The sequence below is a fragment of the Seriola lalandi genome, unplaced genomic scaffold, assembly GCF_002814215.2.
Source record: "Seriola lalandi dorsalis isolate HSWRI2012SDOR001 ecotype SW California unplaced genomic scaffold, Sedor1 jcf7180002054972, whole genome shotgun sequence".
NCBI lineage: Eukaryota > Metazoa > Chordata > Actinopteri > Carangiformes > Carangidae > Seriola > Seriola lalandi.
The window spans coordinates 2,910,706-2,934,217 of NW_019525660.1; the positions used below are offsets into that span (position 1 = coordinate 2,910,706).

The 23,512-nt window shown below is 40.4% G+C and overlaps 1 protein-coding gene across 2 annotated transcripts in view; it reads left to right on the top strand.

Moving 5' to 3' along the window:
• Positions 1 to 23,512, top strand: part of fat2 (FAT atypical cadherin 2) — a 91,671-nt gene that overhangs the window by 55,668 nt on the left and 12,491 nt on the right. For both annotated transcript variants that reach the window (XM_023398141.2, XM_087171709.1), the window contains exons 17-24: positions 793 to 930; positions 1,179 to 1,322; positions 5,331 to 5,528; positions 7,324 to 7,924; positions 9,229 to 9,429; positions 12,413 to 12,570; positions 18,950 to 19,403; positions 22,026 to 22,179. In XM_023398141.2, coding sequence (XP_023253909.2) covers positions 793 to 930; positions 1,179 to 1,322; positions 5,331 to 5,528; positions 7,324 to 7,924; positions 9,229 to 9,429; positions 12,413 to 12,570; positions 18,950 to 19,403; positions 22,026 to 22,179 — 2,048 coding nt within the window. The remainder of the gene's footprint in view (positions 1 to 792; positions 931 to 1,178; positions 1,323 to 5,330; positions 5,529 to 7,323; positions 7,925 to 9,228; positions 9,430 to 12,412; positions 12,571 to 18,949; positions 19,404 to 22,025; positions 22,180 to 23,512) is intronic.

The following is a 23,512-nucleotide window of genomic DNA, read 5'->3' on the forward strand; positions in this document are numbered from 1 at the left end:
AAACAAATGAAACCGTCTACCATTGAAGATTATTGTGCGAGTTCTGTTTGAAGAATTATCACAAAATAAATACCATCATTTTAAAACAAAACAAGGTGGAGAAATCGCTCTTATTTATAGATTTTTCATTTGTTTTAAGAAAAAAAGACAAGTAAAGGAAAATAAATGTTGATGATTAAATGTTGATCTTTGTGTTGTGGCAAACAGAAAAAAGACAAAAACAACCTAAAACAAAGGGAACAACCCGTTTTTGTTTTAAAGTTAAAGGAAAGAAGAAAAAACAATTTTAACGTAAAGTTAAAAACAAGATTCAAACAAGCCAGTGTTGTCATCAGGACGGATGAGCTAAAACAAGCTAATAATTTTGTCTTGTTGAAACCAAGATTAAAACAGTCTGGTGGTCAAGGTAAAGCTACAGCAAGCAATCATTGTAGTCAAGGTAAAGCATAGGCTGAAACAAACTAATAAAGTCCTTGTGTCAGTGTTTCAGAGAAAAACTAAGCTAATACCTTTTTGTTGTCAAGTTAAAACCAAAGCTTGAACAAGCTTACATAGTTGTTGAATTAAAGTCTAAGTTGAGCAAATATCATCATCCAGTTAAAGCTGATGCTAAAACAAGCTATTATTTTAGTTTAATTTAAAGTTGTGGCTAGAAAGAAAATATTCTAGGTCATAATTAGCTACAGAATAGCACTTTTTCATTTTCACATCCCTCAGAAGGAAGCAAAACAAAAGAGAATTTCTATATCTGGAATAAAGTATGATTCTCCTGTCCCCTGTCTTTTCCTCCAGGTAACAGCCACTGATGAGGATGGTCCGATCAACAATCTGCTGCGTTACTCCATAGTGAGCGGAGACCCTCTGCAGCAGTTCATTATTCACCCTCGCAGCGGAGAAATCACTGTCCGGACTTCAGTGGACAGAGAGGAGGTCAGTGTGTTTCTGTGTGTGTCAAATAAACAGAAATGATCAAAGAAAAATGACAGATATAAAGATTGATTTTATATTGTTTCATTTCACAAACACGAGAAATAAAGGATGATTGATTAAACAGACATAGACAGAAAAAGAAATGCAGAGAAACGAGTCAGAAAGTAAAAGAAAACAAAACCAAATACACTGGGGAAAAAATGTACAAAAAAAGAATAAAAACAACTTCACCTCTCTCTCCTCTCCAGATCACCCATTACTCTCTGACAGTACAGGCAGCCGATGAAGGAGATCCTCCTCTGTCGTCCGCAGTCCTCATCACCATCACCATCACTGACGTTAACGACAACCCGCCGGTCTTCTCCCAGGTCAACCACAGTCTGCTGCTGCAGGTGTGTCACCCTGAACATCTCCACCATGTTTATCTACACGAGTACAGGTCAAACTTGCACGTAACATTCAGATACTGAAAGGTGGACCAGCAACCTTGTCGCCTTTTGACAACTTGACAACAAGTTATTTTTTGGGTCATTGTTGGCTTTGCTACGATAGGGACAGTAAGAGGGAGACAGAAAAGTTAGGGAAGAGATAGAGGGGATGACGTGCAGCAAAGGGCCTGAGTCGGAGTCAATCACAGGCTGCTGCTGCGGTAAGGACTGAGCCTTAATGGTATGTACTCTACCAGGTGAGCCACTGGGCACCCTCAACATTTGCAATTTCTAATGAAAAATATGGCACCCACGTGAAATGTGTAGATCCAAAGATTTAACTTATTGATAAGGAGCCTGTTTGACCACATGTTCAGCTGTTCAGTCCGTAGCACAAACTGTGGTGAGCCCTTTTGTTTTCCGTTAACTTACAAGTTACCTTGTTCAAATCCACTGAACATTAAGCTCGGCATTTGAACATGGTGCAGTCAGACCTTTATTCTTTGGGATTCTATTTCTTTCAGATGGAAGTAATTCATGACTCAAAACATTGTACCCAGTGGTATATCATGAGCGTCAAAACACCCCCGCATTTTGTTTTTCACTGCAAAATCCAACACACACATGGCATCTGTTGAGCTGTTGTCAAATAGAAAGTGGCAGGGAAGCAGGTACATCATGGATGAGCAGCAAAAACAAGCAAGTGAAAGCTTGGCTCAGGACTAAAGACTGTAAAATATGCAGAGAGTTGAATTACTCTCAACAGGGTGTGAGAGTCTGCTTATGTCTGCTCAACAGGATGGATGTGTTGCCATGGTGCTACAGCCTTTAAAAACTTTGATTTATAAAATCTGAATATGTTTGTTCTCCGTCCATTTTCATCTCAATAGTGCATCAGAATGCTTCATTTACAAGTTATAAAAAATGTTTCATCCCATTTGACTTCTGAAAAAAAATCCATCAAATGCGTTCCCCCTGGTGATTAGAAGTACACTTTTTGCCCTTTAATTCTGTCATATTAATTGATTTGACGCCTGTGGGACACCGTAGGCGAGTCTGACAGATTCTTTTCAGTGTGTTCTGGTTGAGAAAAACAGCTTTGTTTTGTGTTCAGACACCAACTCCATTCATAGCCTGGAGCAGTTGAATAAAATGTTGGCACCCCACTGCCTGCGGTAGAAAAAAAAGGCCAACCTCACACAAACCACTGAATCAACAAAAAGTCAACACGTGATATGTAAAATAACAAATTCACCCAGTGTGGCCTGTTCATAAGCTCCCGCAAATAACCCTCGGTGTCCAGAGGGGGGAAGCAGCAGTCGCATTCATGTGTGAAATTTGACAACTCAATTAAAAAATATGAGCAGAGGGGACTCGCTTTGACTCTTTGACTGAATATGAGAAGAAAGCCAGTGTAGTTTGTTCACCTTTAGTGACATGAAAAAGAATATACGGTATTCGCCAAATCAATCAGTTGTGCCAAATCATCCTCAAGTAAGGCCGCTAACATCTGCCCACTCTGCTCCTGACTACATCATGAGGGTGAGGGTCAGGTGATAATGAAGACAGATGAATGAGATAATTAAAGAGAAACCACTAAAGATCAGATGTTCTCTATCAATATGTCTGTCTCTCTGTAACATTATAACTTCTCCAACACACTCTGGTGAGAACATGCTGATCTGAAAGTGCCGCCTGATCATGTCTACGGCGCCCAAAGCTCATTAAATCTGTGAGTTCAAGAGTGAAACTCTTCAGAGAGGAAAAGCAGAGCAGTGTTTCTGAAGTTCGTGGGGATCAAAGCAGCAGACAGCGGTCATGTTTTGATGCTGTGTGTGTGTGTGTGTGTGTGTGTGTGTGTGTGTGTGTGTGTGTGTGTGTGTGTGTTGCTTGCAGGACATCAGTGGCACCTTTTCACCTAAAACCTCTAATTACAGGGACAAGTGTGCCGGTGTGGAAAAACTTTTAACAGGCAATTTAACCTCCGCTTCTGTGTGTGAGAGAGATTGTGTCACTGCGTCCTTCAGTGTGAGGTAGTTGCCGTAGGTCAGTGCATACATACGTTTGTCTTCATACATGTGTGTTCATGCCGCTGGCAGGCCGATCACCACACTGTTCCAGCCACACCGGATGTTGCTCACTGACAATTAAAGTCACCATCACTCCACCTGCTGCAGCTCCCCAGGCTCTGAAACTCCCATCCAGCCACAGGGAAAGTTTGTTCACAAGCCATGGCGTCGGCTCTGTGTGGTGATGAATCCAGACTCTGTGATACCCATCTGCTGATGTCTGCCACAGCCAGCTCGGCCTGATGAAGAAAGCTGCATTAAGCAGATGGATGCTATTCAAACGGGGAAAGGAGCTGTCACTTTTTTTTGCAGGTGCTGCATGTCGGTGGCAGCATCCTCTCTTTGACTATTTGTCACTGTTGGATGCCCTCCTTTATGACTGGCACAACTGTTGCAGGAGCTCCGCATTAGGCTGCAGTCAAATTTTAGTATTTCACTAAAAGCAGCAGATGGACAGGTAATTCGTTCTGTTTGAGAAAGTCCTGAAAGGATCGAGTGATAAATCATGCTGCATCTGTGTTGATACCTTTACTTCTGGAAACGCTGACTGAAGTTTGTCTTCACTCCAGCATCCACCGTGACACATGAATAATCAATGTGAACGTGTTTCACCCCCAAATTTAACTCCACTTAAGTATTCTCTGTGCTGCACTGCATCTGTCACATGTTTCTGTTGAGGAGGATGAATTAGAAAATAATATCATATCACAGATATTTGTTTAACAGAGCAATACTGGAGTATATGAAGGATGCTCTGATGGTAACGGCTCATATTCGCTACAGAGAGGATGTGATACATGACTCTGCCCTTTCCTCAGTACTCTGTCACAGAGCAGTGTCATCCTGTGCTGTTGTTCACCTGTAATCTAAGTAGACATACTAACAATCTTATTAAGTTTGTTCTCGTTTACTATGGACAGTGATAAATACAAAGCTTTAAAACAGAAAGGCAGATTGCTCTCCACAGATGACGGTATGTGCCCTAGACATTAAACTTAAACTTTAGCGTATTTCTCCATGCACAGAAGTTAAGCGGTAAGTGAAAACTCACTGCTCAGACACCGTGTCCAATCCTTAATTTAACATTTATTCTCTCCATGCGGTCACCCCACAGAACGACTCCCTGTTGTATCACACTTACCCCGTAGCACCCACTTTAGTCCCACACTAGGTCCACAGGGAAAACCTGTGCAGGGAAGGTGATTCCCCTTCATCATCAATGCCTTGCTCAGACCACTGACCTGTACAAGGAATCAAACTCCTAACCCTGACACACACACTTTCAGTATTACTGGCCAAAAAGCTGCACCAGTGCTTTCCTCGCACTCTGATCTTTTCTTGACAAAACAGGACTGTGTTTTGTGCTGCATGCTCTAATTGAAAGTTGAAAAACCCCACTGGAGGTGTTGCGTGTTTTAGTCCATTAACTCCAAACTGTGTGTACTTTATTGCTGCCTAACTCCCAAAGCCCGCTGTAAGTTTTTAGATTGATAACCTACATTCCTATTCAGTAGGCCATGAAAATCAACTTCCAGAGCTTTTTAAGATGGCTTTGGGTAGGTAATCCATCACAGTGGACAGATGTTGTGGTAAGAATAATGAATTTCAGTGGGTTTTTATGTTTTTTTTGTCCAGCAGACCACCTTCAGATCTCTGTTGTTGGAGCATTGAATGCACCATGTTTCCTGTCAACCTCGACTGTCAGTAAAGGGTTAAAAATTGCCCTCCTCAAAAAAGAAATTGACAGTAATACAGCTGACTTAATGGCTAAAATATGCCAAACAATAACTGTTAAGTGTATCTGGATACTACAGCAGATTTTTAGTTGTATTTAAAATAAATAACTACAAAAATAATTGAATTTAATGAAAAAGATGAATGAATTAAACCTCATCTCCCACAGGAGGGCGAGTCACTCGGTAGCAGCATCCTCCAGCTTGTGGTTACCGACAAGGACACGCCGAAGAACGGCCCGCCTTTCTCCTTCCACATCGTCAGCGGCAACGAGGAACGCCGTTTCCATATCGACCAGGGTGGCCTGCTGTCACTTTCTGCTCCACTCAGGAAGAAAGTCAAACCCTACCATCAGCTCAAGATACAGGTCAGGAGGCTGTGAAAACAGTATATGATTTATACACAAGCTCCTAGACGTTTGTCTGTCATCGTCCTTCCTACACTGTTTCCACCCAGTGGGAGATAAAAACAATGCAAAGCCATATGTGACAAATCTCAGTATTTCATCTTATGACTATAAAGTGAAAATCTCACAAATTGTCACACTATAAAAACAAAGTGTTTATTGTAATCCTGTTTCAGCGAGAAAGTGCTGATGCAGTGCAGAGTGTCCCTCGTGGCCTCAGTTGCTGCGTTGCTGACACTGCTGCTGCGAACACACTGGCCAACATTAGAGAAAGTGTTTAAATAATTTTCATTGCCAACTGTGGATCAGAAGTCGTCTGGCTGACACAACAATTTGCTGATTAATTACCAATTTGACTGCCAATAATTGCCTTTTCTATTAGTTCTGATAGGAAGTGGAGTCACACCTTCTCAATATTAGCATCACCAAGGACGGGCGTGAAACCGGTTTGAATGTCCAGCGCTGTAAATTAATTTCACAAGTGATAATATTATAAGAAACCGTTCAACCAGAATCCTTAAGTAGTGTCATAAAGTTTACTGTTCCCTTTAGAAATAATAATTAAAAAAAGGTTATTATGAGGTCACAGTGTTCAAGGCTGTTCAAGATGATGACCTGAAGGCATTTTGAGCACAGCTGAATAAGCATATCAGTGGATTGTATTGCATGAATTTCTTTTGGCTGGTGAAAGTGTTTTTTGGGGTTTAAAAACTGCTGAGTTATGATATTTTGATAAAAATAGCTGCATATTTCACCATATCAATGCTTTAAAAAATCTGTTTTATCCAGGGATTCCCTCTGGTCAGTGTGTAAAGCATTTAGAGTATCACTAGACACAAACAGTTCAGAAGGAAAGAAGAAGCAGTGAAAGTAATCCAACAGCATTATTTCTATTATCTCTTTGTGCCTGTAGAGTTGTGACTCATGACCCATTAACTCAGTGGTCCCCAAACTAAGGCCCGCGGGCCGGATACGGCCCGCCCCCACATTTGGCCCGGCCCCCTGAACTATTATTATTTATTTCATTAATAGTGTTATTATTTATTTCCTGACATTTTTTTCTGTGAAGAACCCGGAAAGGGTTATTTGGTTATGTGTGGCTTTCTGGAAAACAATACATTTTTACGTTTAGGCACCCCTGCGATTGTCACACTTTTTCTGTTACAAACTGAACCCGGCCCCCCATCAGAGAAGGGAAAAGTTATGTGGCCCTCACAGGAAAAAGTTTGGGGACCCCTGCATTAACTGATCAGGTCATTTTTTCTTCTCACATTAAAGACCTTACACTGTGCAGTGTTTTACCAGAACAAAGCAAAGGAGTGGATGCATGTGGCAGATTGTTGCTTCGTCTTATTTCCTACTCAGCTAATGATCTAGTGCAGTGGTTCCCAACCTTGGGATTGGGACCCTCACGAGGAGTTGCAAGATAAACACGAGGAGTCACATGACGATTAACATGATAGGAAAGCAGAAATATACGTATTTGCAACACAAAATTAGGCTACTCTTTCAGACTTTCTTCTAATCTTTGCTTTTCTTCTTGTTAATAATAATTTATCTCTAAAAAGTATTCAAGGAAAAAACACACACCTGGTAGACGTGAAATTCAGTGTGAAATCCCTTGTGGGCATGACCCTCATGATGGGAATCAGTCTCTTACAAAATCAATTGTGATTTTTCAAAAAAGATCAATATTGGTATATCAGTCCATTCGATCGTTGTGATTCGTACTAACTGTGATCGTTGCTCCGTTCAGGTGACAGACAGCGGCCACCCCCCCCTCTCCTCTATCTGTGTGGTCAACATCAACGTCACAGAGCAGAGCAAGTATCCTCCCTCTGTGGTGCCTTTAGAGGTCTTCATCACTACCTCCGGAGGGCTGTTTGCCAACCGGGTCATTGGGAGACTCCATGCTTCAGACCAAGACCTGCAGGACGTCCTGACCTACAAGCTGGTGTCAGAAAACCCGGATGGGGGAAGGTTCTCGGTCGACCTTGCTGATGGTAAGATCTGGGCAGATGAAAACCTGAAGGAGGGCTCGTATTCACTCAACGTCAGCGTGACCGATGGGAAGTTCAGCGTATGGACCGGGGTCAAAGTTCACGTTTGGGCAGCTGATCAGAGGGCGTTGGACTCTGGCCTAACGCTGCAGCTGGTGGGGATGTCACCGGAGGAGTTTCTGGGCGATCACTGGAGAGGCCTGCAGCGCAGCCTGGGTCAAGCTCTCGGTTTGCCCAGACAAGAGCTTCACCTGGCCAGCCTGCAGCAGCAACACGACACCCAGGTCCTGGAGGCGCTGCTCATCTGGAAGCCTCAGAGTGGACTCGTCCAATCTCTGCCAACCAACAGACTCGCAGGTGATCAATCATTGTTACAATGTGGGTCTTATAAAATACTTAATTATTCCACTGTAAAACTGGTATTAATGTATTAGCACTGCATGATATTGAGAAAATATGATGCGTGATATATTTTAAATTATAAAAAAGCAACCCAAAAGGCACAACTCTAAATCAATTCAGTTTTTAGGAAGAAAATAAGGTTTTAATGGTTAGCCCAAACCTTCACATCAGCAGCTGCTCTATGACAAAAATCTTCCAGTGAGCCAGTGTCATTGTGTCATCAAGCTCCTGGAGGCTCGAAGGTTTTAACTGTGAAAATCTTGTGTTTTTATTATGATTTCCACACCAAAGACAGAAATTTTTCTCTCAGACAAATTAAATCTGTGTCCGTTTTATTACCTTACGAGATCAAGGGTGAGACAATAGCGGTCACCATAGCAACAAAAGCCATCACATACAGATGAAATACAGGAAAAGAAGAAAGTCTTTTTTGCTCATATCCAGCAAAGATTTTGTGGCTCTGTGGACAAACAGAAACATTATAATCTATACCATCCTCGTTTTATTTATTTCAGTTTAGAAGAACTCAATATATATATATGTTTTATTGTAAAGTTGGAGTTGGAGACTCCATTGCTGACAAACTGCACAAAAAGAAACAAACTAGAACAAGAAGAAATGCAATATTTTCTTTGGGATTTGGTGTACATTTGGCAATTCCTGTGCCAAATTGGATACACACATTTTTCACACTTAAATTTCAGTTGGAAACCAGCATGCAGCGACTTTAAATACTGGGAAACTCTGCAATGCAGGATTAAACCCTTTCAAAGGACAGCAAGTTCAGGAGCCACAAGTTTAATGAGTCTGAGCCGTTCTGATATTTCACCCTGTTGCAATGCGGACGGTGTAGAAAGTAGAAATTGTGATGATATTAAAAATATGAAATTGTGCAGCTCTACGCAATGTGTAGATTTGCAGAAGGCAATGATGGAAAGTTGATGAGATTTTAATGTTGAGGGTTGACCGGGACTGGAGGGATTTAACAATGATATGCAATAAACTTCTAGATTTATTTAATTTGCAGTTAGGCATCTTCACCAGCTGAGCCCTAGAACACACAGGCAATTATCTTTTAATGGAAAAATAATAGCAATTCATACCAAACATATCTACTAGGCTGAAACACAGGTCATCGGGTCAGTTTCTACAATAGATGAAGACTCTTTGGAAAAAAATTTGGCAGCCATTATTTCTGACACAAAGTGAGATGAAGAGTCTCTTTGAATGTGCCGTCTGAAATGTTCCCTTTGATGTAGGTATTATATCAGACATCGAGGACTCTCTGGGCCTGAGCATCCTCAGGGTGAGCCACAACGGGTGTCTGGGTACCAGCTGTCCGCCACGAGGCTGCAGGAACGCAGTCCAGCTGACGGGAGAGAGACTGGGCCATTTCACCACCGCCAGAGCTGGTTACATCACCCCCCAACACACCTGGGAGAGCGTATGTCCATGTAATGGTACGTGTGTGTGCGTGCATGCGTGTGTGTGCGCGTGCCTGACATCTCATCTAAGTGTGGATGAAGTTATTCAACGTAATACCACTTGAAAGCATAACTGACGAGAACTTAGGTGAAGCCAGGTTTACTTCCACCTCCATTTTCACCTTTTCTTTGTTCCATCATGATGGAAAAATCTTCTTTTTTTTTTTTTTAATATCTTCATATAAGTACAGCGTTATATTAGGAGATGTACAGTAAATTAAAGGAAAAAGCATATGCATTATAAATAATAATAGACAGAACAGCAATAATCGGACAAAATAATAGAAGGAAATACGGCGAAAAATGCAATGTTGTACCTTGGAAGTAACCGTGCTGTATTAATGCAAACAAACCAGGATTTGCATAGTTACTACTGAAGCTCTATAAAATGACTGGGCTTGTCCAGATTGTAATTTAAATGATTTTTTTATCCATCAATGCTCTTCTGCCGTAAGATCACATCTTTTGAAAGTCTCTGTCCCATTACCACAGTACATACATATACACACTATTTGTTGTAGTATAATTATCTTTGTTGTTAAAAGTGTTTTTCCAAAGAGTAAACTTTTTTTTTTCTAAGATTTCCGGAGCTGTCCCATCACCATCTGCAAATTTATTTTACCCTTTTTTTTGCAGCTGCTGTGAGTAGCTCCTCCATGACAGTAGTGTGTGTTTGTTAACAGCACACTGAAAAGTCAACCGATTTGAGTGTGCAAACTGATTGTTTGAGTATACTTAACTGATAGCGTGGAATTAACATGGAATATGGATCTGTCACACGGTGTGCAATTTTGCAACCCCCCTTTGTAATCTTGAGTTGAAACGAGATGCTTTTTGAGAGGTTTGGTTTCTGTGATGGTTTATTTTGTCTGGTGCTTTGTACTTTTTTTTAAACTACAGCGTAGGATCAATGACTACTGGAGCAAAAAGAAGTGGTAACTATATAGTTCCAATGCACAGAGCAACTTAAAGGTCGGTCATTTCTTTTAGTAAAGGGCTGAAGGGATGAGGTGAGTAAATGTCATCTGGTGATGTAGCAGCCTGGAACAGAAGAAAAAACAATCATCCCTTTTTAGCAGAGTGCAATACACTTTTCAGGCAACTCGATGACGATATCTGTTGCTGCCTGAGATCAAAGAGCCTTCGTCTTCATACCAGTTGAAACTGGTGGAGTAAATCCCCCAGATTTAATTTAAGAAAGAGAACATCTGAGATGTAAATGTGGGCCCACCATTGTCTTCGATTACAGCTGACAGCACATCTGAACCGCTGATCAGTGGCGCCACCTCGTCAGATTGTCTTCAGTGATTTGAGTTGGCATTCCTGAGAGTGAGGATTAGTGCTGCAAGAACAAAATAAAAGTCAGCTAGGTTTTCTCCCAGAGATACTTAGTATCAGCTTGTTTGGAGTCCTTTTCCTCTAGAACATCTTCTGAACCGATATCACAACAATATTTTGACTGTATCAGAGACTGTACTGCTTTGGATTTAAGAGTTTCTGAGGCTTGGGGATAAGACGATGGCGTGTGAGGAGCAGAACTGACAAGAACAACAGACATTCAGTCATTGGTTCACTGCAGTTCCAAGGTGGAAATACTCAGTCATGGTGTGGGCTGCTTAATTTGCTCATGATATGTCTTGTATTGTATATATAAAAAAAAAAAACACCATATGGACATGATAACAAGAATAAAAGCAGGATTTTCATTGGAGGAGGAAAAGAGCCAACAATGAGAAGAAATTAATAGATAATTGATTTGTATACCTGAATAAATTCACTGAATAATCAATATACAGTTTGTATTCAAGTCACTTTTAAAAAATAGGTCTAAAAGTACCCACTTACCCTGGCATGACTTTTCACATATTGTTGTAAATGGCCAGCTATTGTGTTATTCATGAGGACAAAACAGCACGGCGCAGTATGTGATGATCAGTTGAGTCATTTGTTACACACAAATACCAAAGATTCTCTGGTTCCAGCCTCTCAGTTTCGAGGACCTGCTGCCTTTCTCTGTTTTATGTGTTTTGATCTTTAAGACACCAACAAACTTTAACCAAACTGGTGTGTTTTCTTCAGAGAGCGGTGTGGATTCAAATCCCCCCCCCCCCCAAAAAGTTGTTTTTCACCAGCAGACTTTGGGAACATGTTGATACTGAACCTTCCCACAGGCATCATTAAAGTTTCATCCTAGAACCACAAAAAAAATCATAGGCGAAGTTTTGTCTGAAGACTAATACGCTCCCTTTGCTGTTGGAGTCATCACTGATCCGTCCATTCATGAATTCACCCATCCTTCATTCAGTCCTTCCTCCCCATGTTTCTACGCTTGATGCTTAAACTTGTTCCAGACCCTTCACTGATTACTTTGTTGTTGTTTTTAATTTTACTTTTTTGTCTTTGTGAATGTAGTTTTTCAGCTTTTAGCGATTTTCCAGTTAAAAAGATCAAACAAAAATTAGAAAAACATGTTTTTTTATTTTCTGTCTTCGTAGTCGTTTCTGTCAGCAGCGTGTTTCATCTGCAGATTCAGCTGTCACATTTGTCAAGTTGTCAAACAACTTATAGATGTGTAGGTGTACTGTATGTGTGAGTGTGTATGTGAACATTGAATGAAAACATCATCATATCATATCTACGAGTCTTTGACTGAAAGAGGATGTTGTTCTGTGTGTTTGAGCTCCACTGTTAGTTTGTTGCTAAAGGAGGGGGTCATGTCTCCTTTAATATTTTTTAATTGGCAGATTATATCTGCAGAGAGCAAGGCCAATTATGCATTTGAATACAGTGTATTGTAGTATAAAGAGTTGTGTTAAAATATACAAACCAGCAGAGAAGAAACTCATACAGGTAAGACGAGCACAGTTTAGTGTGACTTTTTAGTTTTTTGTCTACAACTCCTGTAATGTACATTGTGAGGTAGGTGTGTCTGCTCACAGTTGTTGTTTCTGTGTTTCAGAGTCGGCAGTGAGGTTTGATGGGAAGTCCTACCTGAAGTACCTTCACAGGATGGACGAGGATAACCAGAATTTCAAACTGTCACTGAGGTTCAAGACTTTCCAGGAGCAGGGCCTCATCGTGTCCACCAACAGCACCAACGACTGGGGGCTCTTACAGGTATTTCTCTCTCCGAGGCTGCGTTTCTTAAGGACAGAAAACAGGATTTCTCTTGAACCGTTTGTGGCAGATGTACTGTTCTCATGGTTTCCTTAACAAACAGATGCTGCTTTATTGTGTTTGTTCCCAGACTTCAGCCTGTAACAGAGTGTTATTAGTACTCTTTCATCCAACAGCTGTTCTGCTGTAGTTTGTCCCTAGAACACACTGGGACCGCAACAGTTTATTTTAACCTCCTCATTGAGCTTTTTTAACAAGTAAATACACATTTAATAAACAGTTTAAAACATATTTTAATACAGTTTAAGTGTTCATTAATGTAGTTGTCAACAACTTGAACTGTTGCCGTAAAACATCCATAAACAGAAACAATGAATCACAATATAACACAGTTGTAATAATATAAAATGTCTTCATAGGAGAAGCTATAATTCTTTAGAAATGCTTTACATTATAGAAAAAATTAAATGTCCTGATATCTGCTCATCACTGCATCATGATGTATTAGAAAATGTTTCATTACTAATTATAAATGCCAGACAGTGGAGGTTAAAGTAAAGTTTTATGGCTTGTTCACATTACATAATGTACCTGCAGCAGCAGAGAACAGCTGCCTCATTTCCAAGAATTACACATTTGTTTTTTGAATACAATGTTACACAAAGATAAAACACAATTACTGAAATGATTTAAAAGTCATTAGGTCCCAGTGGAGAAAGACAGGTGTGCTGGAGGATATCAAGTTAGCTGTGAAGCATAAAACCTCAAATGAAATTTATAGTTTTTAAGCTCATTCAGTGGTATTGCTAGTGGCAGTTCACTTGTAGCAGTATGTGTTGGCTCTCAGCAGCACTGCAGCATTCATTTAAAACTGGTCCAAGGACAAACCAGTAAACAAAACATATACGTCAGTGTTTTGTGTTCATGTGAGAGGAATTGCTCTCCTCATTGTGTGTTAGTTGGAAATGTCACAACAGCTCAGGACGATGAAATGACAAGAAATTGCAGAGCACAGGGAACAATTCAATTACAACTACAGGAACACGAAAATGATTATTTTCATTCATTTGCAGGAAGTGTAAGTATTTATTGTGTTCTCCTCTGAGCGGGCAGCTGATTTATTTTGCTCTTTGAGTATTGCTACTGCAGAGAGATTAAATCTCTTCATAATTTTCAGACACTGTTAGTGTAATGTTGTTTGACACTAATTTACCGTCAGAGCGATAAAATCTGAGAGCTGCTGATTAAATCTATGGGGGGTTCTCAGTAGGGAACAGCAACAATGAGTGACGCTTTTCAATATAAAATGTTTCCAGCTCAGATTCATGATACTATTGGATGCTCTACTTCAGCTGTGCTAACTGATACCATCTCAAATGTCAATATTTTATTTGCTACTTGGTGCCAGCTGTCATGTTATCAGTACAGGTGTCATGCTTTTTGAATTATTTGATATGGTCTTACATTGCGTCTAATCTGTTTGTCCTTTTCTGTGTTTACTGCAAGCGCAGATCCCAGAATAGCATGACACTCTTGTGTATATGGTCAACACTGGCAGAATCACACAGCACCTGTTGACTCCCTGAAAAGTTGGCAAATAAATCAACCTGATTTAAATTTGATCTATTGTGGCAACGCTGACATTCAAGACAGTGTGCCCTTCTTCACCGTGAAATAGCAGCTGGGCGTCTTCACGTTCACTGCTGATAAGAAAAGTCGACGTGAGAGTGAGAGAGTTTGTTGTTAGTATTTTTTTTTTAAACCCTGCAGCTTCTGTTTTCCCAAATCCTGCAGATGATCACGTGTTTTAGCATATCCTGCATGCCTCTCCTTTATCTCTGCATGGCAGATTGCTTCACGTGTTCATGTGCTGGATGCCTGACTGAATATCAGAGCTGGCGGTAAACTCCCGTCCTGCGCACTCACAAAAGTTCCACATTGGATACTTTGGCCTGCAATATCTGGTTTATTATTCCCCACTTTTCCAGTCTAATCAGCTCACTAATGCCTTTTTAACTCAAGTAGTGACGACTGCTGTTGGCTATTAACGTAGCATGTTGCATATTTCCCTCAAAATGCGCAAAGAGGGAACCAGCAAGACTTCTGCAGGAGCTGTAATGAAAAACTTGCTGTCTTCCAAGATTTATTGACATGCTTTTTTGGAATTGTCAAGGGAAAGAAAGATTCATCTCTGCTGTGCCATATTAAAGGGACACGTTAAAAGAGAATAATGAATTGTTGTATTCTTTGAGAGACATGAATAATTCTCTAAACAGATAACAAAAAAAAAGGCTTGATATGGCCTTCAATGCTGCGTGATGCTTCCCCTTGTGGGCTCTGCTCATTTGTGTGACATCCGTGTGCACTCGGTTGGAATATTCAATCATCTTGATTCTTGGAAAACTTCAAAAGCAGCATTCAGTCTTTCCCAAGGTTCTTCCTCCTGGGTTTTGGATCTCAGCTTGCACATGCAAGAATGGGTCCCTGCCTGATTTATTGTGAGGAGAAATGGCTTCAAAAAGAATTTCTATGCGTGGTCATCTGAGAAGTCCCTCGCCTGGTTTTTGTGATGACTTCAGAAAAACTTCCTGGAGATACAAGGCGCTATTTGCGCACTCTTTCCCCTTGGGACAGGAGCTACCGCATCTCTGTGGCTTTTCATATAACCACAATATCACATTAGTATTCTCCATCAACAGCCACATCTTTGAGAAAGGAAAAAAAAATACAACTATAAGTTCAAACCTATTTGCTGCTGGTAATTTTATTTCTGCACACATCTCACTTGAAGTCATATTTGAAACAAAGATGGTGGCTGCTTGAATGAAAACCCACTGTGACAGACAGAGAAAAAGAAGTAAAGGTGACTTGTCAGTGGAGGGAAAACACCATCCTTGATGAAGAGTGACAGTTCAGACCTGACAGCAGAGCAGTTTGCAGACTCGACAATGAACAAAGACTTGGATACACGCTGGTGTGGAATCGGTGGACCAACACTCAGCCCTCATGCTTGCTGCAGTAACACAAAGTGATTGACTTTCATGTCGATTCAGGCTTTTATCTTCCCACGAATGAACAGGAAGGAGTTCATTGCCTTGCTCCAGGACACATTTTATATTTATATTTATATTTATATTTATATTCATATTAGAAGTCAAGAGAGTAAAACACATGGCCTTTCATTAGTGAACCTTAGAAATGAGCTTTAACCTTGCCAGCAGCGTGGCTCTGTGGATGACACTGTGTGTCATTCAGTCTCTCTGTCAGTCCGTTGGTCCACCACTTTGTTCCAGACTGAAATATGTGATGGATTGCCATGCAGTTTGGTTCAGACATTCATGGTCCCCAGAGGATGCATCCCTCTGACATTGGTGGTCCTCTGACTTTTCCTCTGCCACTACCATGAGGTTGATATTTGTGGTGTTAAGTGAAATATCTCTCTAACATTTGGATTGCCTTGAAATTTGGTCGGCATTCATGTACACCTCAGGATGACCAAATACCTGCAATACTAAGGACATACCTATCAGCCTCAACTGTCCTTTTTATTTAGTTAAGTCAGTTTTATTTATCTAGCCAATATAACAAATCACAGATTTATCACAAGAGGCTTCACAATCTGTACAGCAAATGACACCATCCGTCTCAGACCCTTGATAAATGGTCCACCAGAACTAGTCTACCAGAAGGCGTCTGTTCCTGTCCATCAGTTACCCTCTACTGGACTGAATGACTTCCCATCTCCGTTAATGAAACAGTGAATGCAGACATGCACTCAGCCTTATTTCAATTTTATAGTAATGAGCATGTAAATGTAGCCATAAACACCGATGCTATTCCCATGTTACCCAGTTTTATTATGTACAACCACAAACCAAGTGAGCTGCTCAGTGAAGCTTTAATCACTACAGAGGTGCTGGCTCCTTCATTCACTCAGTGTAATACCTTTGTTTGTGTGTGCACATACATCACATGCAAGCAGAGTACATCAGTGTAGCAGCCGTTGTTGCATATTGAACTTTGCCCAGCAGCATTAAAGCTCCCTGCAGGAAGCTCGCAGCAGTTGTGTTGGTGATTTATGGAATCATGAAGCACTAATGCTGTGGAGCTCCAGTCCCTGTGGAGTTTGACTTGACACTGTGACCATGCAACATCAGCTGTGCTGATACTGTGAAATCCTTGGTGCGCCAAAGTACGCTATCTATCGTCAAATATCCAGCATAAATCACACCAGAAGTCACACTAAGTCATGTAAAATAGATTAAAAGACAAGCGACCAGCACCTCAGATGGCTCAGGGTTTTCACTTGTTCTTGTGCCAGCGCTTCAGCATCTTCCCATGATAAGCCAGAACAGCCCTCATCTCCCTCCCCTTTCCCTGTGTGCTGTCATTGATCCATGAGAAGAATTTTGCAGGTCTGTCCCTCCAAAATGACCCCCCCCTCCCCCGCAGAGAATCAGAGAGAAACCTCTTGCAGGGACAGAGAGCAAACCAGCATTGCTCAGATAACGGCCTGAATGCTGAGCAGCCTGATCATGTGTAACATCAGAAAAGATAATAAAGAAAACAAAACAAAGAGGCAAAAAACTCATCATCCTGCAGCCAATTAAAGAAGCAGTAGCCAAGCAGATCTCTATCAATAATGCATCACATCCTTAGGTGTCCAATGGGGTGATGCTTTGCAATTTGCAAAACACACACTCGATCTATATATTTAATAGGGAAGATATAAGGAGTCTTCAGTTACATAAAGAAAACATGAATAGATAAAAGGTACAGGAAAAAGCTGCTGCCTTGTTAGTTTGTGAGAACGCTGAGCGGGCAGAAATGTTAAGGAGCTTCTGCTGACGTTGATGAAATGCTGAATAAATGTGTGTGACTCACTGTGTGCACTGCGTGGTGTTGCACACAGGGAACATCAGCGACATGGGAAGCTAACAACAGATTTTATTTGTAACACAAAAGACTTGTCAACAAAAACACAGCCATGATTATCTTCTTAATGCCCACAGTCTCTGCAGGCTGAATGTAAAAAATTACTTCAACAAGTTACTGTAGTTGCTGGAATTGATTATATTTGGTGTTTTGAGTTTATTATTTGAATCTGTTGTTTAACTTTTACTCAAAAGCTTATGCATTTTTCATTTTGGTTCATAAAAACTGACCAGATTTTATCTCCCAGTACTAATGAGATTTTATGTTAAGACCAGTACAACACAAATAACAGAAGCCCTGAGTTGGTGATTTACCTCAAAACCTGGCTACTTCTAAACATTGTTTCAGCAACAGCTAAATATCAGTATTTCAACACAAAGTAAGACCTATCTACCAGTTAAATGTGCTCATTTAAAAAACAATTATGTAACCCAAACATCTAAAAAACCCTTTCAGTTTCAACACTATTTAGCCCCATTTCAACTAGACGTCTAGACATCTTCTGACCTGTAAACCACCAAATCAATGCCTCTGGGGGAGTAATAATACCGACACTGAACACTACCAGAAAAATGCTACAATTGAACATGATTCGAAACCATAAAATAACAATGTCTAAAATGCTTGTTACTCATGTCAACTGATTGCAAACAGAAGATGACAAATAGGGATGTGTTTAACGCACCGGATATTTGAAAATGTAAAACATTAATATCTGAATAGTTTGGGTCTTTGAAAAGAAAGATTTTTCACTTGGTTATTTGTAAATCAAAAAGGTTTCAGCTCTGTTACCCTGAAGGTAAACATCCATACACAAGTCAATATCACTGTGAATAAATACATAAAAACAATATCCGTGATAAGCACTTATATTTTATGATTCAAAATGACAGTACAAAACAATATTACCTGAGAAATGTATTCTCAGGTAATATATATAAAAAATATATTTTATTAAAAAATTGACTTAAATTAAAGTTACAGTTGTGGTGGTGCCAGTGGCACACCACAAAAACCATGGCCCAGTACATATGCAGTCGCAATGGGAGTAACTGAAACCAAACTTATCAGGAAAATGAGCACTTGAACATATACCAGCATGAGAAGAAGTACCTAAAATGACAGAAACCATCCTTGGGAAAAAATAATTTGACGTTTCCTTTGATTTTCTAGTTTGTTTTTTCCCAAGTCCCATCTGGGTTTATGATCTATGCTACAGCCAGCCACCAGGTGGAAATTGAGATGTTTTGGCTTCACTTCTGGGGAGCTGTCATATCATCCATCTTTATATACAGTCATTGCTTTCATGGTATAGGGTTAAATTCATTCATTAAACCATAACATGAATGGGGACCTCTATAAAAACGTTTTTTTCTTATCTTGTTGTGTTAAAGAATATGTCCATAGTTAACCCTTTGGTGACTGACTTGTTTTCTGTCCTCAGCTGACCAGTGGAGAGCTGCACTTCAGCTACAGTTGTGGAAGAACACCCCCTGGTTCATTAGTCATCAGATCTGATCCAGTATCAGACGGCCGGTGGCACAGTATCCTGCTGGAGGTCAACTCCACCACACTGAGGCTGACCCTTGACGAGCAGCATCCAACCTCCACCATCCTAACTGAGCCATGCCGGATGATGCGCTCTCATGGTGCTTTGCTCTTCGCTTCGCTCGCTCAGGACTCTGCTCCAGAGGTCCATGGGCAACCGCGTAGTTTCATTGGCTGCCTTGAGGGCCTAGAGTTCAATGGGGAGCCAATCAGAGTGGGGGACATCGCGGAGTGGAAAGGGTCGGGGAGCAGGAGGGTGTTTGGGGTGTACCAGTGCTGCAGCAGGGCAGGAGCCTGTGACAACAACCCGTGTCAGAACGGAGGGGTGTGTGAGGAGGACGCTATCGGAGGTGAGTGCACAAATAATGAAATGTGAAATTTGTTTGTCTTTTTTTTTTACTTACATTTGCTACTGATACTTTAAAAAAAATAGAATATGTTTGTGAGCTCTTTTTAATGATTTATGTCTTAAGTAGGAAGAAATGGGCATGGGGCTGACAGCCACTGACAGAGTAGGGTAGTCAGAAAGTGCTGAGACAAACAAAAATAATAACAAAAATATAGAATAACACATAATAATTTATTCTTGAAAACATCCTGTCAGGTACACCCCTGTAAATAATATTCAGGTTATTATTAAACAAGGAAGAAATAGTAAAGTGCAGTAGCTGCCTCGCACAATATATGTTAATTTTACGGCTCACAGAACTGGCTCCGTGAAAAGTTCTTCAGGCTGCAGTCCATGCTGTTATTCAGAGACGAACCACAACTCTGCCATGAAAGTTTGACCTGAAAATCTTATCCCACCCTTGGCCCTTCATGTTATATACATGCTTATTGCCGTTTTAGGTTACCACCAATTGGTCAAAAAACATCAGTTCTTGGTAAAACACAAACGTTAAAAGATTGGTATCAGGAAGGCTTGCAGTTACAATTTATTTATTTATTTTTTTTTTCATTATGTGTCACAAAAGAAAATGTCTGGCAGCTTGACTTGGTATTTACTCAGAATTGCAGCTGATAAGCACACCTGCAATTTTACAGATAAAAGAGCAGGAGCTTTAAATTAATATTATTCTCATGAGTCTCTGTGAGACTGTGGAACTCAGTTGTTTTCCAGGAAGGTGGATATGAAACCAAACATAAAGCCGGAGGAGATACAGATCTCTGTGCTTTAGAAGAACAGTGTAAACAAAGGAATCCCAAAGCTGTTATCAAAAACCAGCCCGTTTCTTTAATATAGGTGTGCCTGATGGGTCACTGAACTACATAAGTCCTTATTCTCCTGTAGTACAATAAGAAAATGTCCACTGTTGCTTCATGGGCAGAAGGTTCCTGCCAGGTATTACGTTTCTCAGGACTTTATTCATCACCATGTCAAATCACATTTCAGTCAAGCTTCGGGCACAAATTCTGGGGTGCGATGCTGAACAACAAATAAATATTATTTCCCAAAAGATTCCTCCCGGTCAAGGAAATTTAAGCAGACATGTAGCAAAAATGATCTGGGCTGTGGATGTTTCCTTTTTTTTTTTTGCAGAATATAAAGTTGTTCCTGTTCTCTTTTACAAAGGCTTCAATTTAGGTTGCCCCCAAAGAGAGTAAAAATAGATGTGAAGTAAAAGGAAAACACAGAGCAGATGAAAACAGTGAGATTTAACTTGTAATCTTCTTCTTATACCAGTTTTGGGTTTTTTAGGTCTTGGCTTGTAATGTCAAGTTAATAAAGAAACACCACAAAAAGATATGTAAAAAAAACAAAAACCCTTCAACCAGCAAACGGTCGTCCCTAATGTAACATACACGAGACGCGTAACATAAATTGACATATATGGTAGGACAACATGACTCCTGTCTGTGTTTAAGAGGAAAATGGGAGTGGTGTATGACATCACGGGCAACAAATATGTCAAACACTACATTGGTAAGATTGTAAGAACCCTGGAACCCAGATAACATCAGCTGTCTATAAAATCCCCAATCGCAAACCTAGGAAATATAGGTCCACCTATTATCATAAGACCCAAGACACCTGGACCAGAAACTAAGCAACTACTTTTGATCACCATCCCTTGAATTTGTTTAAGGTAATATCTTTGCCATTTTTGTACTGCAGTTTCCTGACACATCAGCACACACAATACACCAATACATATAGATCGGTGATAAGCAAATATCGGGCTTAAAGTATTTTGTTATAAAAAACAAACAGATTACAGGTTACTACTAAAGTGACTCATTTCAGAGATTTTCACACAGTATAACGTTGGTGGTTCAGTTCTCAGGCCTTACACGTCAGAGTGCCCTTGAACAAGACACTGAACCAATTGTCAGTGTAAGTCTCTCTGGACAAAAGCATCTTCCAAATGACTGTAATACAATGAAAGCAAATAAGCAGAAGGATCCCTCAGGCGGGCACGATATCAGTGATAAAGCTGTTAGTAACTCGTTTCTTTCCAAATCGTCACCAAAATGTTTTTAAGTTATTAAGCAGAACTGATAGAATCATCCTGTAATATAAAATAATGTTTTTTTTCTTAATGCAGCAGATCTTGTCAATTTGATGATTGTTACATTGTTTTTCCTCCTCCTATGGATGAAGAAATTGGTCTGTTTCTTCTTCTCTGATGGTTTTCTCCTTGTGTGGTTGTTGAATGATAATGCAAAATGGCAAAACATGATGTTGATGTTTTACATCATTGAAACTATTTGTAACTCTTTTGTAGCTTCTGAACTGTTTGACCAGTTATGAGCAGGAGGAAGAAAAACAACAGAAGCATTGCTGTTAAGCAGTGCTGAAGTATTTTAGGGTTGATTTTTCCCTTTAAATATCAAGCACACACTTGTGTTCTCTGGTTAGATCATGTTGACCTTTGCTTTGATTTTTTTTGCTGCCTGTAAGGGAGACTTGCCGTGGCTTTGATCAGTCGCACTTGTCTCAGACATTTGGATGTGTTTTATTTGCTCTGTAGAGCCGCGCTGCAGGTGTGCAGGACTCTTCCACGGCGCCAACTGCGAGCTGCCCGACAACCCGTGCGCCTCCCAGCCATGTGCCCACGGCAGGGTGTGTGTACCCAAGGCTCATGGTTACATGTGCAACTGCTCTCTGGACGACGCTGAAGCACGGTAAATGCATACATACACATACTTTGTTTATTCACTGTTTTCAATCAGTAAGGTAATTTTAAACATTATTTTTGCTTAAACACAGTGGTGTTGAGCTAATCCCTCCCTCAAGAGCTGATAATACTAATTTCTCTTTTGAATTGTCTGGTTTTCAGAGTTTTTGTGTCTGATATTGATCCCAAAAAAAAAGAAAAGAGTAAGATATATTAAGATAATTATGAATTCTGGTGATCAGGAGGAATGAAACAGTCATAATTAGATGGAAAAAAGTAATAGCATAAATAAAAGCATAATTCCAACAAGGCCAAGAAAACAAAATCCAGCACAACCCTGATTATATGCAGTATCACTTGCACTGAAGTACATGCTCGAACCTGAAAATCAACATGCATGGCCTTGAATTTGCATGTATATGTGATTGGACTCACGTACTCTTAACTATATCACTCACACACACACACACACACTCACACACACACACACACACACACACACACACACACACAGCATACAACCAACTAGTTTTATTCTGCTCACACCATCAACAGCCACCAAAGAGAAGAGTCACGTTCAAATGAAATTACAGCTGCATTTGCATATTTCTCCGTTCATTAAGACCTCTTGCCTGTGGAATTGCATCACTCCTTGCGGGTATTAGCAGTGGACCATGTTCCAGTTGGGGTTTTGATTAACTCAGCGAATGAAAAATGACCGCTGGTGGATTGTAATTGCAGGAAGTGGGAGTTTGCCGTGTGACTTGCAAAGCACAGAGATAGATGTTTGATGCGGTCTGATAATTATCTTAACATGTGCGTCACATTTTAATCAGCATCTGCAGCGGACAGCAGCACATAGGAGAATGTATTGATAATGTATGCTGTGTTTTCATTTAATATCATATTCAGGAACAGTCATCCATCCAAACGGCATTCAAAATCAATCACACAACTTTTCTCTCTTTCTGAAACCCGAACTCCTTGTCCAAGCAAAAAGTAATGAATGTTGTATTTTGCTATGCAAGTGGTGGAAGGTACAGCAAGGGAATTTTACACCTGGGAAATGAGTGAGTAAAGCTGAATACCAGGCAGTGTTATGTAAAACAAAAAGATAGGTTTTTGTTGGTATCGCAGCAGCAGCACTCCCACTCACAACAATAGAGCTCTGCTAGTAAGTCCTCCGGGTCCTGTTTCGTGTCTGGGCCTGGAAGATGGAGGGCCGCAGTGATGCTCTCAGTATCATCAGCCAAATTAAACTTTCACTGACGGGCCACTGAACGCTAACTGAGAGAGAAAATCCTTGATTGATTGATTGATTGATTGATTTTTTTTTTTTT